The sequence below is a fragment of the Puntigrus tetrazona genome, chromosome 14, assembly GCF_018831695.1.
Source record: "Puntigrus tetrazona isolate hp1 chromosome 14, ASM1883169v1, whole genome shotgun sequence".
Classification (NCBI taxonomy): Eukaryota; Metazoa; Chordata; class Actinopteri; order Cypriniformes; family Cyprinidae; genus Puntigrus; species Puntigrus tetrazona.
Genome location: NC_056712.1, coordinates 18583011 through 18600513, shown reverse-complemented (window position 1 = coordinate 18600513; position 17503 = coordinate 18583011). Strand labels below are relative to the sequence as shown.

The 17503-nt window shown below is 38.7% G+C and overlaps 1 protein-coding gene across 2 annotated transcripts in view; it reads left to right on the top strand.

The window, feature by feature from the left end:
- glra1 (glycine receptor, alpha 1) overlaps positions 1-17503 on the top strand; it is a 46294-nt gene that overhangs the window by 10525 nt on the left and 18266 nt on the right. The window contains exons 3-6 of one of the 2 annotated variants that reach the window (XM_043258103.1): positions 3360-3398; positions 11264-11331; positions 14107-14330; positions 17371-17453. In XM_043258103.1, coding sequence (XP_043114038.1) covers positions 3360-3398; positions 11264-11331; positions 14107-14330; positions 17371-17453 — 414 coding nt within the window. The remainder of the gene's footprint in view (positions 1-3359; positions 3399-11263; positions 11332-14106; positions 14331-17370; positions 17454-17503) is intronic. The other variant, XM_043258104.1, reaches the window with a different exon arrangement.

Sequence of the window (17503 nt, the reverse complement as noted above, 5' to 3'; positions counted from 1 at the left end):
AAGTTGTTTGAGTTTTTACGTAACTATTGTTACATTGTTTATGCTTCAAAAACGTATCTAAAACCTTAAAAGTAGACACTTATATTTAATGTGCTTTCTATGGGCATATGTATGTTTCCTTTGATTCAGAAATCTTGACGTCTTTGACCCATATATATATATATATATATATATATATATATAAATCTCTATATATGCATCCTATCCAGCTCAACCTATGGCTGTGATTTAGTGTTTGACCGATAGCGAACCGGAGGGAAACCTGTCTGAAAACAGATTTATTTCTTCAAACCCTCTTCGGCACCACAGACATTACACATTTTAGTTTTTAAAATCGTCTTCGCTCGAACGGACCGTTCGGTAGCGCTCGCTGACAGATCAAAGTGCCGCGTTAAACAAATCGAGGACGCGTGAACCTGTGAGGAGCGGGACTGTTCGTCCGCAGACAGGCCGCTAGCTTGAGCTGTAATCTGCGTCCGCCGGTGATGAATGGTTCGGAGCGCAGCTGCGTCTCCCGTACCCACGTTAACCTTGTCCCTTCTCATCAGTCACAGAGAGACCGACAGCCACGAGGTGCTACACATTCGGCCCAAATCGCACAATCATGGGCTGCTCGCGGTTTCTCGTCTCCCTCCCTCCCCATCTCCAATGAGCTGCCACCGCGCATTATAGTCATGATCAGTGTAATGCTTTCTGATTACTGTGTCACTTTGCTTCTGAATGGGTTCGATGAGACAAGTGTACATTCGTAAATATACAATCTGCTGCGGTATATTTACTGATCGCTTTTTTTTTAATTTTCTTTTTGGATGTCCTGTATGTCTCTGTTACCTCTTTGCATCTCCTCCTCATTCATGTAGAGTGCAGAAGCGAAGCCTTATTAGCTGGTGGAGCTTGATGTTAATTCGGTGCTATCAGCACATGCTTAATGGGACTTTAATAGGATTAATGGGAATTCTCTAATGAGTCGGGGTGCAGCGTTCACATACAAACGGCAATGGTGAACCTACTGATGCTTTTCACTGGGTTTAAATGATGACGGACGACTGAAGTCCTGATCAGGAGTGTTTCTCGTGCCAACGTCTTCAGAGAGCGGCGGAATGCACGCTCCTGCCACGATCTGCTTTAAGAGGCCGCTATAAACGATTTCGTAAGCTTTCGGAGATGCTATGAACTGTGTTTCCACCATGGGGGTAACGAAGCGTCGCAGGATCGCGCTAGATAATTGCGTTTTTATCTCATGGGTAGAGAGAGAAGGCAACGCGTCGATGTGAGCCTGGAGAAACATCACAACAGAACAATCAAATGACACCGAGACGGAGCAAGGTTAGATGTGATTTTAATTTTTCATACACGTTTTAGCTCATCGCCTACAAATTGTTTCCAATCCTCACAGGGCCGCGGAGACGATCATCCATGGAAATTTAATTTTAAAACTTCTGTTATTCGCATTGGAACTTGAGGGCGTGCGACTCCGGAGCGATTTATCACTGTCTGCGCACTGGGGGAAAAAAAAATAAAATAAAAAATGCATTCACATAAAAATTGCTTATAAATTTCACAAATAATTACAAAGAAACAGCGAGTGGCACAGTAGTTTTAAACGTGGAATTTTGAAGCCTGGCATATTGTTTTATGGGAAAACGCTTACTCAAATAGCATACCGTTTTGTTTTAGATACGACTTTAGCAGGATTCGATTGAGATTGGCTTAATATTTAGCTGTCGGTGCCTTTAATTGATCTGTTCCATTTCCAAATCGGTTTTAAATTAAAAGTATGCATAGAAATGTTAAATGGCGCTTTCTCATAAAACGTACTCCAATAATCTTTGTTTTATATACAATATTCACAGCATTCAGTCGATATTAGCTTGAGGTAGTTCTTAACGTTTAGTTATCAGCGCACTGAATCGATTCGTTTCATTTCCAGATGTGTTTTCAATTAAAAGTGAGAAATTGTATTTTCTTTTAAAAACATACTCCAATAATCTATTTTTTATTTACAGTTTTACGGTTCAATTGAGATTGACTTTAGATAATTGATCATATTTAGTTATCAGTGCACTTAATCAATTTGTTTCATTTTCAGATTGGATTTCAATAAAGTTTAAATTGTGTGGGTTTTTTTAAAGCCATTTAATATGCCCTTTTTCTTCTCTGAGCTCTCTCAATATTAGCCCTGTATGATCGGTGATGGAAATGCACCGACAGAAGTGTGCTCCTCTAAAATATTTGCCGCTAATGTCATTTATCTAAGAGCTTTAGATGGGATAATCAATGTCGGGTCATGGGGACCGGGGACTGAATGGTTAACGTAGCTTTTTCCACGAAGGATAAGTCTCTCGGGAAGTCCTGGATTATGCCGGCGTCTGCGTTATTGGTGAACACGCAGTCGGGGCTCAAGAAGAACGGCCCGATTTTGAAGTTTCTAAATCACTCGTCTACTCTCATGTGTGTATGTTAATTGGGATCCATCGGATGAGTGATTTCTGTTTAGGGGAACGCACAAATGACGAACACCCGCGGTGCCGTTGCCTCATCGGAATAGACTGAAATGCATTACTGTACACGATATCTGTGGTCACAAACGTGCATGGTAGCGATTTATAAGGAGCATCTTCATCCTTGTGATTACCACACAGAACTGCGCAAGAGATGCACTGTTGTCGCAGCTTCCGTATGGTTCTGATGAACATCACAAGAGAAAACCCGACCGGAATATAGCGCACCGTGACCTGCCGTGTGTTTTCTAGATTCAGCATTTAGGGAAAATGCCCCAAATTGGTTCTCTTTGTAAAAGCGGGAGCTTTTTTTTGTGGTTCCCAAAGTAAGTTCCCATTCCTTTTGTATTGCACAATCCTGCAACCCAATGCCAGGCAAATCAATTCGATCTACAAAATTACCAAAAAAAACAAACAAATGTTTTTACAGTTTGTGCAAAACTCAAAGTGAAGCCAGTTTGACATGTAGTCTTTGCATTTTCCCTCTCTCTAGTGTATTGCATCTATTAGTGCATTTTGCCTCCCGTGACCAGATATGCATTGCAACCCCCATCCTTTTCTTTCATTTCAGTGCTTTGCCTCTTGTCCTGCCCGCTCTGACGTTTTGGACGAATAAGTGCATCCCTCCTTACCCGCTCTTGCCCTTAGTATGCCCTTAGCACCCAATATTCCCTGCCACACACTTCAACGCACAAAGTGTTGGCAAGTGTAAAGTAGAATAAGTGAGCCATGCTGCTTCTGTTTTTTTTTTTTGTTTTTGTTTTTCCTTCTGTTGTTGGTTCCGCAGAGAAAAAAATAAAAGCTAAACATCTTGCTGTTAGAATATCATGTTATTAATCCTGATCTTTTTTTCATTAGACCCACAAGGCTCCAAATCGGATGGTACTCACAAGAAAGGTACTTTCTTTTTATTTATCCGGGATTATGCAAGCTTATTGATTCATGCAATCCGGGGGACGATTTCTCTTCTGAGAAACGGCTAAATGATATAATGAGTTAAAGATGTGTGTGTGTTCTGTTAATAACTGAGAGTAACCTAACTAATGCAAATGGCCTCAGTCATGCATCTGGGTTTTTTTCTAAATGGCATGCTAACTGATCACGGCAAATATTTCTATCGGCGGTGGTTTTAGTTTACTTTGTGGTGTAATTGGATATCATTGCTTGACCTTTATTTACCGGTGGGAGGATCAGAGTAATTGGGCTTCAGGCGGGACATTTGCAGAATAGCATGCATTTAATTATTAATTAGATTCTTTTTGCTTTCAGCGCGGAAATGAGTATTTATTTAATTTCGGATGTAGCCTCCAGTTGTTGGTTTAGCGTTGGAGCTTGTTGACTGCCGCTATTTAGTGCCAGTGTATCCCTTCGTGTTGCCAGGCATGCTTTTTATCTGTGCACCATTTTTTCCTCTGATCTTGGCTTAAATTATAATTAAATTGGGAGAGCAAATGAATTTCTACACCTGACTGAACAAAAAAACTGTTGACACGTCTAAGCTAATCAAATTGTGCTGCTTTAGATAACAAGCCACGCTTTCAGATATTGCATTTAAAAAAATAAAAATCACATTTGATTCCAAACCACTGCATGTAATGTTGTTTTTGTGAGTATCGAAGCTGCACAGATGCAGTTTTAGTCCTGTGGGCCGCACGCTGCTGCTGGATTCTTATTACATCCCTGTTATTTAGCTTTATTAAAGGCATTATATACACGGCCCCCTCCCTTTATGTAGACTAATGTGAAGTCTTCTGGATATTTGTCACGGCTCTCCTGTGTTCTCAAATGAATGATCATACTAGCAGTACCCACAAATCATATTATTACAGTATTATATTGCATTTATCGCACAATGTTTAATCATCGTTCATCCCAGCTGAGATTACTTCTAGCTGTCGGTGTGCTGTAAAACGTGTCTGCAGTGTTTAATGTGTATTGTATGCATATTAACGGAGCGCTAAGAGCCACGTTCATAATGTTAGTTATTAGTCATGTTCTTTTGTTTGTACCTTAAACATAATTAGGCATGACCATGTAAACTCTGCTGCTCGAAGCAGCGGGCTGTAAACGTCTTTGAATATGATTTTTAATTTGTCGGGATGCAATGGTTCTGTTTGTTTTTATTGCACACATTTTATTTCGAAGTCATTCGCGCAGGCAGTATGAATATCCGTACGGTTTGTTTGGTCTTTTTTCATAATAACCATGCAGCTATTTTTAGCTAATAACAAGATGGTTTTAATAAGATAATCAGTTTAATGTTAAAATCGAGCCGCTCTTTTGGAAGAAGATGCGAACGGAAATAGTTAAACTGTATCAGACTATAAAGCTGATCATATAAACAATACACACATAAACTAAAACGCTTACAGAAAATATTTAGCTACAAATAGAATATAAAATGCCAGGAAAATGAATGATGATCGCATTAAACCGTTTATTTACCAGGTTTATTAAAATAAATAGTTCAAACAGACTTGCTAAAAAGATTTAACTGTATTTAAAAGCAAAATATATTTCCAGCGGCGTACGTTTTATTATTACCTCTGTTCATAAAAACAGACATATGTAGCATTTTGTGAGCTAGACGGTTTTAATACGGCCTTGTTGGTGCTTTTGTAAAAAAAAAATGTGCTCAAATTAGTACTTCTGGACAGTTATTCGTAACGCTGGCAGGACTGTAGTGCGACTACTACATGATGAGAGCTATATAATAAATCTATACAGAAAGATTACCACATATCTGAAATATGTAAATAACCCCAAGAGCGTTTCAATAGAATGACCGATGAAATCTGAATTGGATGAAGAAGTTCAGTGCCACCGCCGGCCCAGACGAGATTTTGGTCGGTTTAATAGAGACTTGCCGCATTAATCAAATTTTCTTGTTATCTCTAATCTTATTATTTCATACGCATAGCCGCTCTGTATAATGAAACCATTGACACAGTCTCTCATATCGTTAGAACCATCGGTTAACCTCGGTGTGAATCAATTTTACTGCGATATTGACCATTTTATCTTCAACTTTCCGCGGCCACAGCTAGCAGGTAATCCAGTGTAATCAAACTGTAGTCGACTCATTCTCCATTCTGGACTCGGAGCCTCAGCCATCCTATTGATTTATGTCTCTCTCTAGACTCCCTCCTCCAAGGCTGTCATGTTTCCCCTATCAGTGATGCTAGCCTCGGGGGCAGGAAGAGATCCTGGTAATTTAGCAGTGTGTCATTACTTATAGGCATGTGACAATGCTAACTCAGACACTCTCTCTGAAACTAGCTGTCACTGCACGGGCATCTCTCCCCCGTCTGAGCTGCCGCTGTCCGGCTCTTATGAATTTTAATACAATCCCCTTAATGGTTAGGGTCGCCTCTAGCTGAACCGAACCTGGAGTGATGGATGGCTGTGACTCCTGCTCAATCTGGATTTGGTTTTGTTGGAATGGGTTGTTTTAAGTAGAAAACGCATGGAATAGAGAATGATGTTTCAGGCCGGGATCCATATAGATGCTCTGTATATTCATGAGCCAGGCTATTAATTGTTGTTTTCTTCATTTAATGTCTTTTCTAGCACATTTCGTACAAGTACAGTTTTTTTAATATTTGTTTTTCAGTTAATATTAGTCTAGTGTAGTTCAGTTTTTTTGTAGTATTCTAAAATAGTATTTGGTTTTCTAATATTTTGTGCTATGTTGTTTTATTTATAATAGTGTAATAGTATATTATTACACTATTAAAGTGTAGTATTCTGTTTTATTATGCTATATTATGTTTTTTATGTATTTTTTTCTATTCCTTTTTAATAGCAGTCCAGTATATTATTCTATTCTATATTGTTGTATATTGTTCTATTGTTCTATTTTTTTTTCTGTTGTGTATTCCATGAATTGTTTAATATTCTATAGTTTTGTAGTATTCTATTAATTCTGTCAATTTTGTCATATATTCTATTATTGTAACATCCTCTATTTTAGTTTCCGCTCACTGTAAATATCCTCTAATACATTCTATATCTTATAAATGTTTTGCGTGTGTTATTTTTGTTGTAGGTAAATCTCTTTACACTTGGAGATATAAACCTCCGATACCACCATCACGTCAAACAACAATCTCAACAGAAATGGATTTTGGATTACGCAGCTACATGATGTATTTGTTTTCCCCCCGTTTCACTCTTTCTAAAGAAGCTCCGCTCCTTCACTGAAGCTTAACACCTTTTTTTAACACGTCAGTGTAACTAGAGCAGCGCAAATTGAAAATTGCCCCATGCCAATAGATTTACTCAGCATCAGCCTGTATGTCAGCGCATGAGGAGTAAGAGGAAGCCCTTGACATTTGCCCCGACGTTGATTCAGTGAGGCGTGATGAAAATGGTGTGCTAACATGGAAAAGCCGTCAGGGCTTTTTGCTGTCCCTTTGTTACCAGTAGATCTCACTCCGATCCCGAGCTGACTTGCCAAGACCTTATAGGTACTGCCGAAGCCATATAAATATTTAATGCCTCGCTGCCATTGTATTTCTGCTGAGACCAGCTCGATTTTTAACATGAGCAATATCATTAAGCTTTCTTTATTTATATCAGACACTTTCATTTGTGGTGGTCCACTTACCTGGGAGGCATCTTAAGTGCCCGTTGTTTGTAATAAATCTGTTTTGCTCTTGCATCGAGAGTGTCCTCGGGGTACAACATCTCGTACGCCATTTTCCCACCAGCTGACCGGCGTAAAACAGACTAATGGCATTTGAGGCCGTATCGTTCTCCACTCGCCGCTAGGTAGAGAGATGGACTCTGCTATTGATCAGTTCAGACATGGACCTTGTTAATGAATGACTATAAACCGGTAACTGTAAAAGTGAGTTGTGGTTGTTGGTTTATGAAGAAGTAATTGGTCTCTCGGCTCTCTGTTTTTTTGTGTAATTTATGGGTGTTCTAAAGAGGTTATACTCGCCCGAGGGACTTTTGATTAACGATCGTTCTGTTTATGCACAAAATTCATCACAGTAATGACTTACTGAATGTCTCTCTTTTCTTCGTGAATACTTAATTGTTCAGCGTCAATACGGTAACGAAAAGGCTAGTCTGCGAAAGACGAGGCTGAGCTTTGCGGCTCGCGCGTCCTGTTTGTGTCTGTGTAATAAAGAGAAGCGCAGTGAAACGTGTGAGGCTTCTAAACTACCGTCACCTCTACGAGATGAGGGTGGAGGCACGGCTCAGAAATTAAGGTCTGATTCGCTGGGAAAGACAGCTGAGTAAAAAAATGTATAAATAACCCAAACGTCCCTTCGCTGGCGGTTGCTTCCCTCTGCAGCGAGCGGCTCTTAGGAGAGCGGGGCGCAGATTGTTTGGCAAAAACATGGCAAAGCAAATCATTCTTGGCGATGACTCACCCTTTCCTGACAGTTAATGAGCTCTGTCTTTCTCTCTCTTCTCTCCTTATTGGAGGCTGGGCTCACAAATGAACTGCAGTGGGGGTGAGGACATTAGATTTCCTCTGCGCTGCGTCACATACGGCAAGGAAAGCCAAGAACAGACAAATGATTACAGCCGGTGTAATACCCAGTGGAAGAAATAAGCCAAGAGCAAGAAACTATGGGGCCTGACACTGCATAGAGGCTCAAAAAGGAACTTCCCGATAATGTGCTACAATTTGAGCCAGTTCCAAACCTAGTTAGTTTCCTGCGAAGGCTGGTTCAATAGGCGCTCTCTTAAAAATAATGTTTTTTTCTGAATCTATGGTTCCGTGAAGAACCTTTTAACACCCATAGAATCTTTTCCTGGATCTTCATAATTAAAAAAGCTCTTTTAAGAACTGGTTACTGAAATGGTCTTCGGGGGAAACCCTAAAAGTGTTCTCCTAAAGCATTTTTTATATTATTTTGAAGGTTTAGTTCACCCTAAAACTTACTTGCCCTCATGTCATGACCTTCGTTCATCTTCAGAACAATAATTAAAGATTGGAATTATTCAGAAATGTTTGGCCCTCTCATAGACAGCAACACAACTGCAATGTTGCCAGGACATCAGTAAATCGTAATTTTATGAAGCCCCTAGAAATTGTGCACAAAGAAAAAAATTACTTTATTCAACAATTCTTCTCCTCCATCCGTCTAGCAGTATGCCACCACTGTAGAGAATCATAGAGTCATTATTTTTGTTTTCTTTGCACACAAAAAGCATTTTCATAGCATTGTAAAATTACTGTTGAACCACTCATGTCACGTAGACTATTTTTCAAATGTCCTTGCTACGTTTCTGGACCTGGGACCATTGCAGTTGTGTTGCCATCTATGGTTTGGGATAGGCCAGCGCGATTAATCGAACGCTATTGTCTGCAGATTTTACCAGTAAAACCGGTTGTGTGATTAGTAGTAAATCTCCATCACATGCTTTTAGATGGAGCAGCATTTACTACACAGAGACGTAGTTTGAAACAAATGCTGTGAGATGATCTGGCTTCGTCCGCAGAATAAGGCACGCAACATATTTCATAATATTCTAAGCAGCGATAATAAAGCATTTCGTTATAGATACTTTATTAAGAAGGTAATTATTATAGGAACTCAGATAAACCATATATTTCCTTTAGTTGTGTTTATCAGTGAAAGCTGTTAAATCTTCTGTTTATTCGGCTGCAGCGACGCATTTGGAGTTTCTGCGCAAGAGCTCCCTCTGGCCTTCGGATGTGCTTCACTGAAATCGTTTAATCACGATTTTGGCTTCATTTCGATTCATCACGCAGCCCTTGTCTAAACGTTCTCAGATTTAATCAGAAATATCTTCATTTGTGCTCCGAAGATGAGCGAGGTCTCAAGGGTATGAAACAACACGAGGGTGAGGAATTAATGACAGAGTTTTCATTTTTGAGTGAACTTTCCCCTCAAGAAACATAGGTAGTTGAATTCTGGTATGAAAGCAGGGTAGGAGATCTTGATAGCAATCACTAATTTAAATGGTTTTAATGTATGTGTGTGTGCATATATATATGTATATACGTATGTGTCTGGGACCGTAAAATCTTTGCCCAATCATATCCCATAGAGGTATGTGTTTGCATACCTCTGTGCGTACAGTACGTCATCAGCACGCTCTGAGAATAGAAGGCATTATTATTGTAATATTACGTGCTTTGTACTGTAATGTTTTCTCTGACGTGAGTGTGACGTGAGGTTATCTATCAGCGCTGACGTCGTCTCTCGTCGTGTGGATGATAGTTTGGAGGAGACGTGGTTCGGAGAGTGATTACGCTCCCAAAGATAGCTTGCTATTGCAGCCTCTCCAAAATCACAGACCCTACCCTTACCATCTCATGTTACCTTCAACGTTAACGCACTACAATGAGTGAAAAAGTAAATGCAAGTTGGCTGACAAAGCAGTATGTATAAACATTGCTTTATTTCATTCAGTACTGAAAAATAAATAAGTGGATTATTGCATTAATTTGTTAGACGATTGTGTTGTTAGCTACTTGGATTGTTACAAATCGGTTTGATTATGGATAGGGTGCTCCTTTGGAAGGTTAGTAAGCAATGAAGCTGTTGTAAACATTACACAGTAATGGTTTCTGTAGTAAAACTGTGGCCATGCACTTGGTACTCAATCTGACTATAATAAAACCATGGCTAATTTTTGTAAAGGATATAGAACTGTTGTTCAGGCTATGCGCCATGTTGAATTTAACTCAGACAAATGATGCTGTGAAGGGTCGGATTACAGTCTTCACAATTTCACGCGCTGTCTTAGATCGTGTAGCTTTCACAACTAGTTTTCCAAGCTGTTTTATAAAGTTGTTCTTCAGCACGACGTTTCATTAGCAACAATCTACAAACACCCATACAATCCATCGAAATCACTACACAGCCTCATTTTCATTCATTCAGTATGCCGCCACCCTGACTAAGGACTGTTCCTCGATTTAAAACATTGCACAACTCTATACGTTGTATCAAACCGTACGTGTAAGGCGGATTTATTTCCAGGTAATAGTTTTCTAGGATTACACTTCAGGAGGAAATTGCAGCCTTTATAGAACGACTAATAAATTTTGCTAGACTTTGCAGATTGCAATATGTTTCTTTGCAGTAATGTACTCGTTCAGCACCTTGGGATGCTGCGTGTGGCTCGTCAGCAGGCAGAGAAATGGGGTTCAGGGTTTCTCCATGCTGTTCTGCAGCTCTGTATCTAACTAAATCAGAAGTCTGGAGAAGCCTGACAGGGTCTTTACGAGGCCATGAGCGCCGTGTCACTCAGAATATCCCCCTTTCTGTGTTTACAGAGCCATACGTGATGGATCGCTTGGTTCTTTTACCAGCAGAAGCGTGGTTTCTGTTCAGCATCTCTATGACTGCAGGTTTTTCGTTTGTGCACAAGCATAAGAGATTTACACGTGATATTTCTAAAACGGAAATGGCTTGCCTTTTGAGGGTTTGTTTCGTCCTGATAATAAAACCACCGGTCCTCGTCTTTAAAGAAGACTCACCTCAACATCCTTTAATAATAATTTTACTCCATGTGTTTACAGTATCTTTGTTTTGTAAGACGATGCATATCTTAAAATCGTATTTACATGCTTTGTCAGCGACGATGTGCTTATTTAGCAGACAGAAGGTAAGTTTTGCTTAGCGTTGGTAGTTTTTTCTTAATAAAGATTATGTTTTGGTAAGAGTAAAATTGAAAGGATACCTTGCTTAATTTTATCAGTATCTGTTAACTTACTTGCTGTCGTTTTTTTTTTTTGTTGCTTTTCTTTTTTTCTTTTCCCACAGGTCCACCTGTGAACGTAACATGCAACATTTTTATTAACAGTTTTGGATCCATTGCTGAAACAACAATGGTGAGTATATGAATTAAAGCGATGCACATGAAAAATGGGCTTCAAATCGATGAGAAATATTTTTCAATTGTGCATTTTTTTTCTTTGTCAGTGCAAATAATTGTGAATGAGAAGTTGAACTAAAAAATGTATATACATTTATGTATGCCTACATTTTTTTCATCTCTTCTATTTATTTCAATTGAACGGCTAATTCCTTTCCATGGCGTCCCTAGTGAAAATAAATATACTTAAATAAATATACATTTGACATACATTTCATGCTAAGTATGCTACAAATTCATTTACGTGTTTATGTGCTTATTAAAAAACCTCTGAAATTGTTCTTTTGCTATATAAAAATGTGTATACTTAAAGCCTGCTAAATTTTATGCACTTTTATGCAAAAGTAGTGCAAATAAGATATATAAGTATATATAATTGTGCTAAAGTGGAACTATTGCAAGTACTCTTTAAATGTCTTGACTGATATTATTCAAAGATCACATACAGTTGTCATCAATAGTGACATTAAAACACATTTTAGGCATAATATTAACAAATGTGCATTGCGCAATTAAACTCCAATTAAAAAAACCTGTCATATTAGTCTTAAGTGATATGTCAATGGAATCAGTGAAAGTATGCTTTGTATTAATGTATTATATATATATATATATATAAATTGTTGCATATAAGGTTTTTTACTAGGGTGACTGGAATGATAAAGATGCAGAGGAATGATATTGTTGGAATAGTTTTTTTTTTAACTGAGCTCGAGCATTTAAAGCAGTAGACGACAAAACAGCAGCACAAGCTTCTAACAAACAGACCGCTATCTTCTGATACTGTGGAGGCTAATAAAAATATCATTCTTGGTGAAAGACGGTGAACTGAAAAGGTGAACCCATTGATTTCATATTGATTATGTGCCCATAAGTACATCTCGGGCCATGTTATTTTTAAAGTGCTTTCAATATCCGTGCATTTCTAGATGAGGTTTATTTTCCGCCCCATACATTGATCCGGTGAAGGTCATACTTTTTCTCGAGCCTCTATGAGCACAAAATAAAGTAATGCCAAGATTTCCTGTTTGGCACCAGCTGAGCAGCTCCGAAACTTCAGCGGCTTGCAGAAGCCCCTCAAGCAGAACAAATGCAGCGCTTTCCACTCTCTCTTTCCTCCATAACCAGCGGAATTGATCCGAGTTGCTCATGCTCGTGTTCACACTGAGCAAGCGGCGGCGAGGTGGCGGGGCAGGAGCAGGTAACGCCAGCCGTATCGATAAATCTTTAGTGCTTATAGGGCAGCCGAGAACAATGTTTCATCCAGTAATGATCCGGCCGACTCCGGCCACTACCGAGACCGCCGTTCCCCCCGGCCTTTCACTGTCCTAATTGTTTACCCTTTTTGTAAGGCATAGGGGCCCACGGGAGAGGCGAGCGGCTATTTAATTAGCTCTCCGGCTCTTTCGTTTTCTTGAGGAAGCTGGAGCGCGTGAATTTCAACGTCCGTCATTTGTTAGCGGAGTTGAGAGTCGCGCAAACTTTTTCTAATATGTCACCGTCAGGATAGGATCTGGCCTTGGGCTTGAATCGCATTATGAGTGGGTTGTTGCCATAAATCACTCTCCTTAGCCTAGAGAAATCAAATCAGGGAAAAAAAAAGCTGATGAATGTTCGCCCACTCCTTGCTTGTTTGCAAAATCATTCTGTCGGAAACTAGCTGTACGTTTGACTGTTCGGTTGTAGTAAAGGATGTCGGTTAACCGCAGCAGAGCAAAAGATTTTAGTCCTTTTGCTACAGACATATGTGACCCCGGACTGGGGTATATTTGTAGCAGTAGCCAAAAATACATTGCATGGGTTACACTTATTAATCTTTCTTTTATGCTAAAAATCATTAGGTAATCATTAAGTAAAGAGCAATATTGTAAACATATCAAAACTTAATTTTCAATTAGTAGCATGCAACGCTAAGGACTTTAAAGACCGTTTTCTCAATATGTTTCTAATCGATCTCTCTTGGCCAAATATTGTCCTCTATCTTAAAAACGGACACTTATGACTGGTTTTGTGGCCGTATATTCGTAACACTATATATACCTGTTATATGCATTTGCTGAGGAGAACAGATGAGTTTACATAACGCCTGAGATAATGCCACCCGTAATGAAGTATCGCTCTGTTGTTTTTGCAGGGTTCATTTCGCGTCCGTGGGCTGTTTATCATAAAGGAGAAATATTGACAAAGTAAAATCGATGGGACTTGTTCTTTTCCCCGTGCTATGGTGGCTGCGCTCTCCGAGAGGCAAATCTAATAACCTGAGACAGATGATTCTCCTCCATCAAAATATTTCGCAATCCTTGGGATGAACCGGTCACCTTACATTAGGATAATTGCCCTGAAATGTCCTTGCATGTTGAAGCTGATTGCCATTGCAAAGGTCATCCACTATATTCTGTGCCGTGCCGATCATCCCAAGGTACATTAGTGCCCAGACAGTTTAATGGTCTCCCTGAAATGATATAGCCTCATGCCTGTTTTGGAGAAGAATTGACAATTATGGCGGTGTGTTGGGGCCAAATGCCACTGCTTTACGTCGTCTGCTTTCACGCACTGGACATATCACCAGTCTGCCGGCAAGGATAACAATTATCTCAGGCAAAATATATACCGAGATGACACTCAATTTACCCGAATTGAGATTAGACGCCAAAAAAAAGCTGATAAAATGTGCCGGTCTCGCATTCTCACCTCTGATCTGTTGACATGGCTGTCTTTGTGCGCCCAACAGGATTACAGAGTGAACATTTTCCTGAGACAGCAGTGGAATGACCCCCGGCTGGCCTACAGCGAGTATCCCGATGACTCCCTTGACCTTGATCCATCTATGTTGGACTCCATTTGGAAACCCGATCTGTTCTTTGCCAATGAAAAGGGAGCCAATTTCCACGAGGTTACTACCGACAACAAGCTTTTGAGGATCTCCAAAAACGGGAACGTTTTGTACAGTATAAGGTGAGAGGACAATATGTAATCTAATTCTGTCAATAATGCATTATACGGCGTGCTCGCACACTTGTAAGGGAGACCGGGGCTTGTTGTCACAGCAGTGTTTACTGCTGTCTGTGTTTCTCAGGGTGGGTTTATTTCTGTGTGCCCTTTGGAAAAATGACATACAGTTCATTAAACACACGTTGACCTTTTGGATAACATGGCTTAGTAGAGGGTCATGTTGTCAGACTATATGGTGTAAGTTGTCGCAGCGGAGCCTCCCATTAAACACATATTATAGAATTTCCAGCGAAAAATAAATAAATAATAAAATTTAAAAAAATCATTAAAATCCTCAAAAATGTAAAAGACAGCATTCAAAAGCTAACAAATATTGTAGTTAAGAACTATATAAAACTATAAAACGTGTCTCTTTTAATGGAACAGACTGTTAGCATGGAAGTACATTATATGCTACTATTTTGAAAGAAATAGTTTCAGCAAGGATGCGTTCATTCATTGAATTAATAAGCAGGTTGCATAATGAGAAAAATGCTTCAAGCAGCAAATCGGCATTTTAAAATGATTTCTGAAAGACCACGTGACACTGAAGACTGGAGTAATTATGCTGAAAATTCAGCTTTGTGCCACATAAAAAAGTACATTTATACATTTAAACAAAAAAACAGTTATTTGCAATATTATTTCACAACTTTTTACTGTATTTTTGTTCAAATAAAGCAAAGTCACACTATATATTAAGTGGCCTTGACTGTTTACTTACATTTTAAATTAATAATTTATTACAATGCACGTGTTAATACATGTTTTTACATTACACTTATATTTTAAACATACCTCAGTGTAGTTACATGCGTAATTAATATATAATTACACATCCCTTACACCTTAACCCACCCTTAAACCAATCCATACCACAAAACCTGTCCTTAACCTGACCTGTATACACATCAATAGCAGCAAAAGTGTTTTGCAATACAATATAAACAATTTTTTTTTATGTAATAGCACGTAATAGTTATGACTACTAAATTTAAAGTGGGACTTGGTCACTAACCCCAAACTTATGTATCTTGAAACTGAATATTAAGCATGTTCGCTTAATTGTGCAGCGTATATTAAAAATAAAATGGCTTAAAATGTACGACTATGCTTCTAAGCATGTTTCCAATTTCTAAATTCACATTATGCCTTATCGTTGTATCATTAAAGAGGACTGGGGATGATAGCCGTGTGGATTGGGAAGCCTCATCTCTTAACTTGACACTATCAAATGAACCTTTCAGATCAGTTTGGTCTTAGCTGTGAACTCCCTCTAAATTGCACCAGCCACAGCACACAGCTAAATTGAACACTGCAGGTAAATAACCACTATCCAGCGCTAGCGATTACAGCCTTGAGTGAGTTTCAAATCAGAGTTTCGTTATCTAGATTTTGAATCGTTGGAGACAGAGTTAATAAGCGTAGATTTAATACAGTTTGGTTGCATTTCTTAAAGGTACAGCCACCTAAATATAAAAAATATTTGCACATCTTGGCGTTGCCCGAGCCCCGTTATTTTCACGATAATAACCGCGAGCTGACAAAAGGCTCAGCAGAAATCTGTATAACTTTTATTTTTAGAACAGAACGATGTTTAAGTTATTCACTAATAATCCTCTCCTCCTCTGCAGCTCTCAAATCAAATTTGGCATCTATGTTCCAGGTCGGACATCAATAACACCAAACATTATTGGTTCTCCAGTGTCTCATAACCAGGTGTCTCATAAAACCAAAACGGCTTCCGCCATATTTGATTTGAGAGCTGCAGCGGAGGTGGAAATTATCAGAGAAAAACAACCGGTGAGCAGACGATGACTGGATTGCTATTATCGGTGCAGGGTTGATATTGTTAATCAAAACTAAAACCATTAAAAATGCTGGCGTCGTTTGAAGTAAAGATCAAATCTAATAAAATCGAAAATCATCCTAACCAGATGTAGCGGTAAATGGTATTCTTTCCTTGTCGATCAGAGTTTTTGTCCTAACTAGCCGTGACGGGCGATCGCTGATTCTGTTTTAGAAACGATTTCAATATCACGACAGGAACAACAACACACACACTCTGATCGTAATAATCTCAGGTTCTGATTATGGGCTTGTTTAATGTTAAAATAGTGAAACGTTCCTTTATAGTCATACTGAAAGCAACAACGGATAACTCAGATCTTGACAATAAATGAAAGGAAATGCAAACGTTTTAAACTGTGAACTCAACAAATGTTTCCCATGACAAAAAACGCTTAGTGCGTGTTTTTAATCATTTTTAAATGGGTCGATATTTCAGAATTAGATTATGCACGCTTCGTTGCGAGTTCGGACTGCTTGCGAAGAGTTCCCTCCCATACACATAAATGAATAAAACAGGTTCATTTGTTCATTTGAAAGCAGATTTTTTTACATTTTTATTAATACAGTACAACAAATAATCTGGAGGCTATTAACAGTTTGGGAAAATGATCAAAAATGCTTTTGTTGGCTGGCGAGGAAAGCATTTAATGCACTAAAACAATTAATAATGTTACTTAGTCCTGTCAAACGGTTCATCGCGATTAATCTCGTCCAAAATAAGTTTTTGTTTATGTAATATACATGTGTGTATTGTACATATGTATTATGTTTATAGAAATATACACGCATGCATGTATATATTTAACTAAAATGTAAATATATTTATTACGTTTATTTATAAGTTATGAATATAAATATATGCATATGCAAATCATTTCAAAATATATACTGCGTGTGTGTGTATTTATATGTGCGTAATAAATATGCACAGTACACGTGCATATACAATGTAGACAAAAACATTTATTTTGGATGCAATTAATCGTTTGACAGCACTGGTGTTAATACAAATTACAAATGCAATTACTAAAATTCAAAAAAAGAAGCTTAGTTAATGGTTAATGGTAAAATTGTGTTTTCAATTTGCATGGTTTGACCAGTGAAGTAAGAGCTGTCTAATTTGATCTGTTGTGGCGTCTGTCGTTGTTCTCAGAATAACACTGGTTCTGGCCTGCCCCATGGACCTGAAGAATTTCCCTATGGATGTGCAGACCTGTATAATGCAGCTGGAGAGCTGTAAGTATGCCCTGATCCTTTCAGCCAGATGGAGAGGATTTATTCAGCGG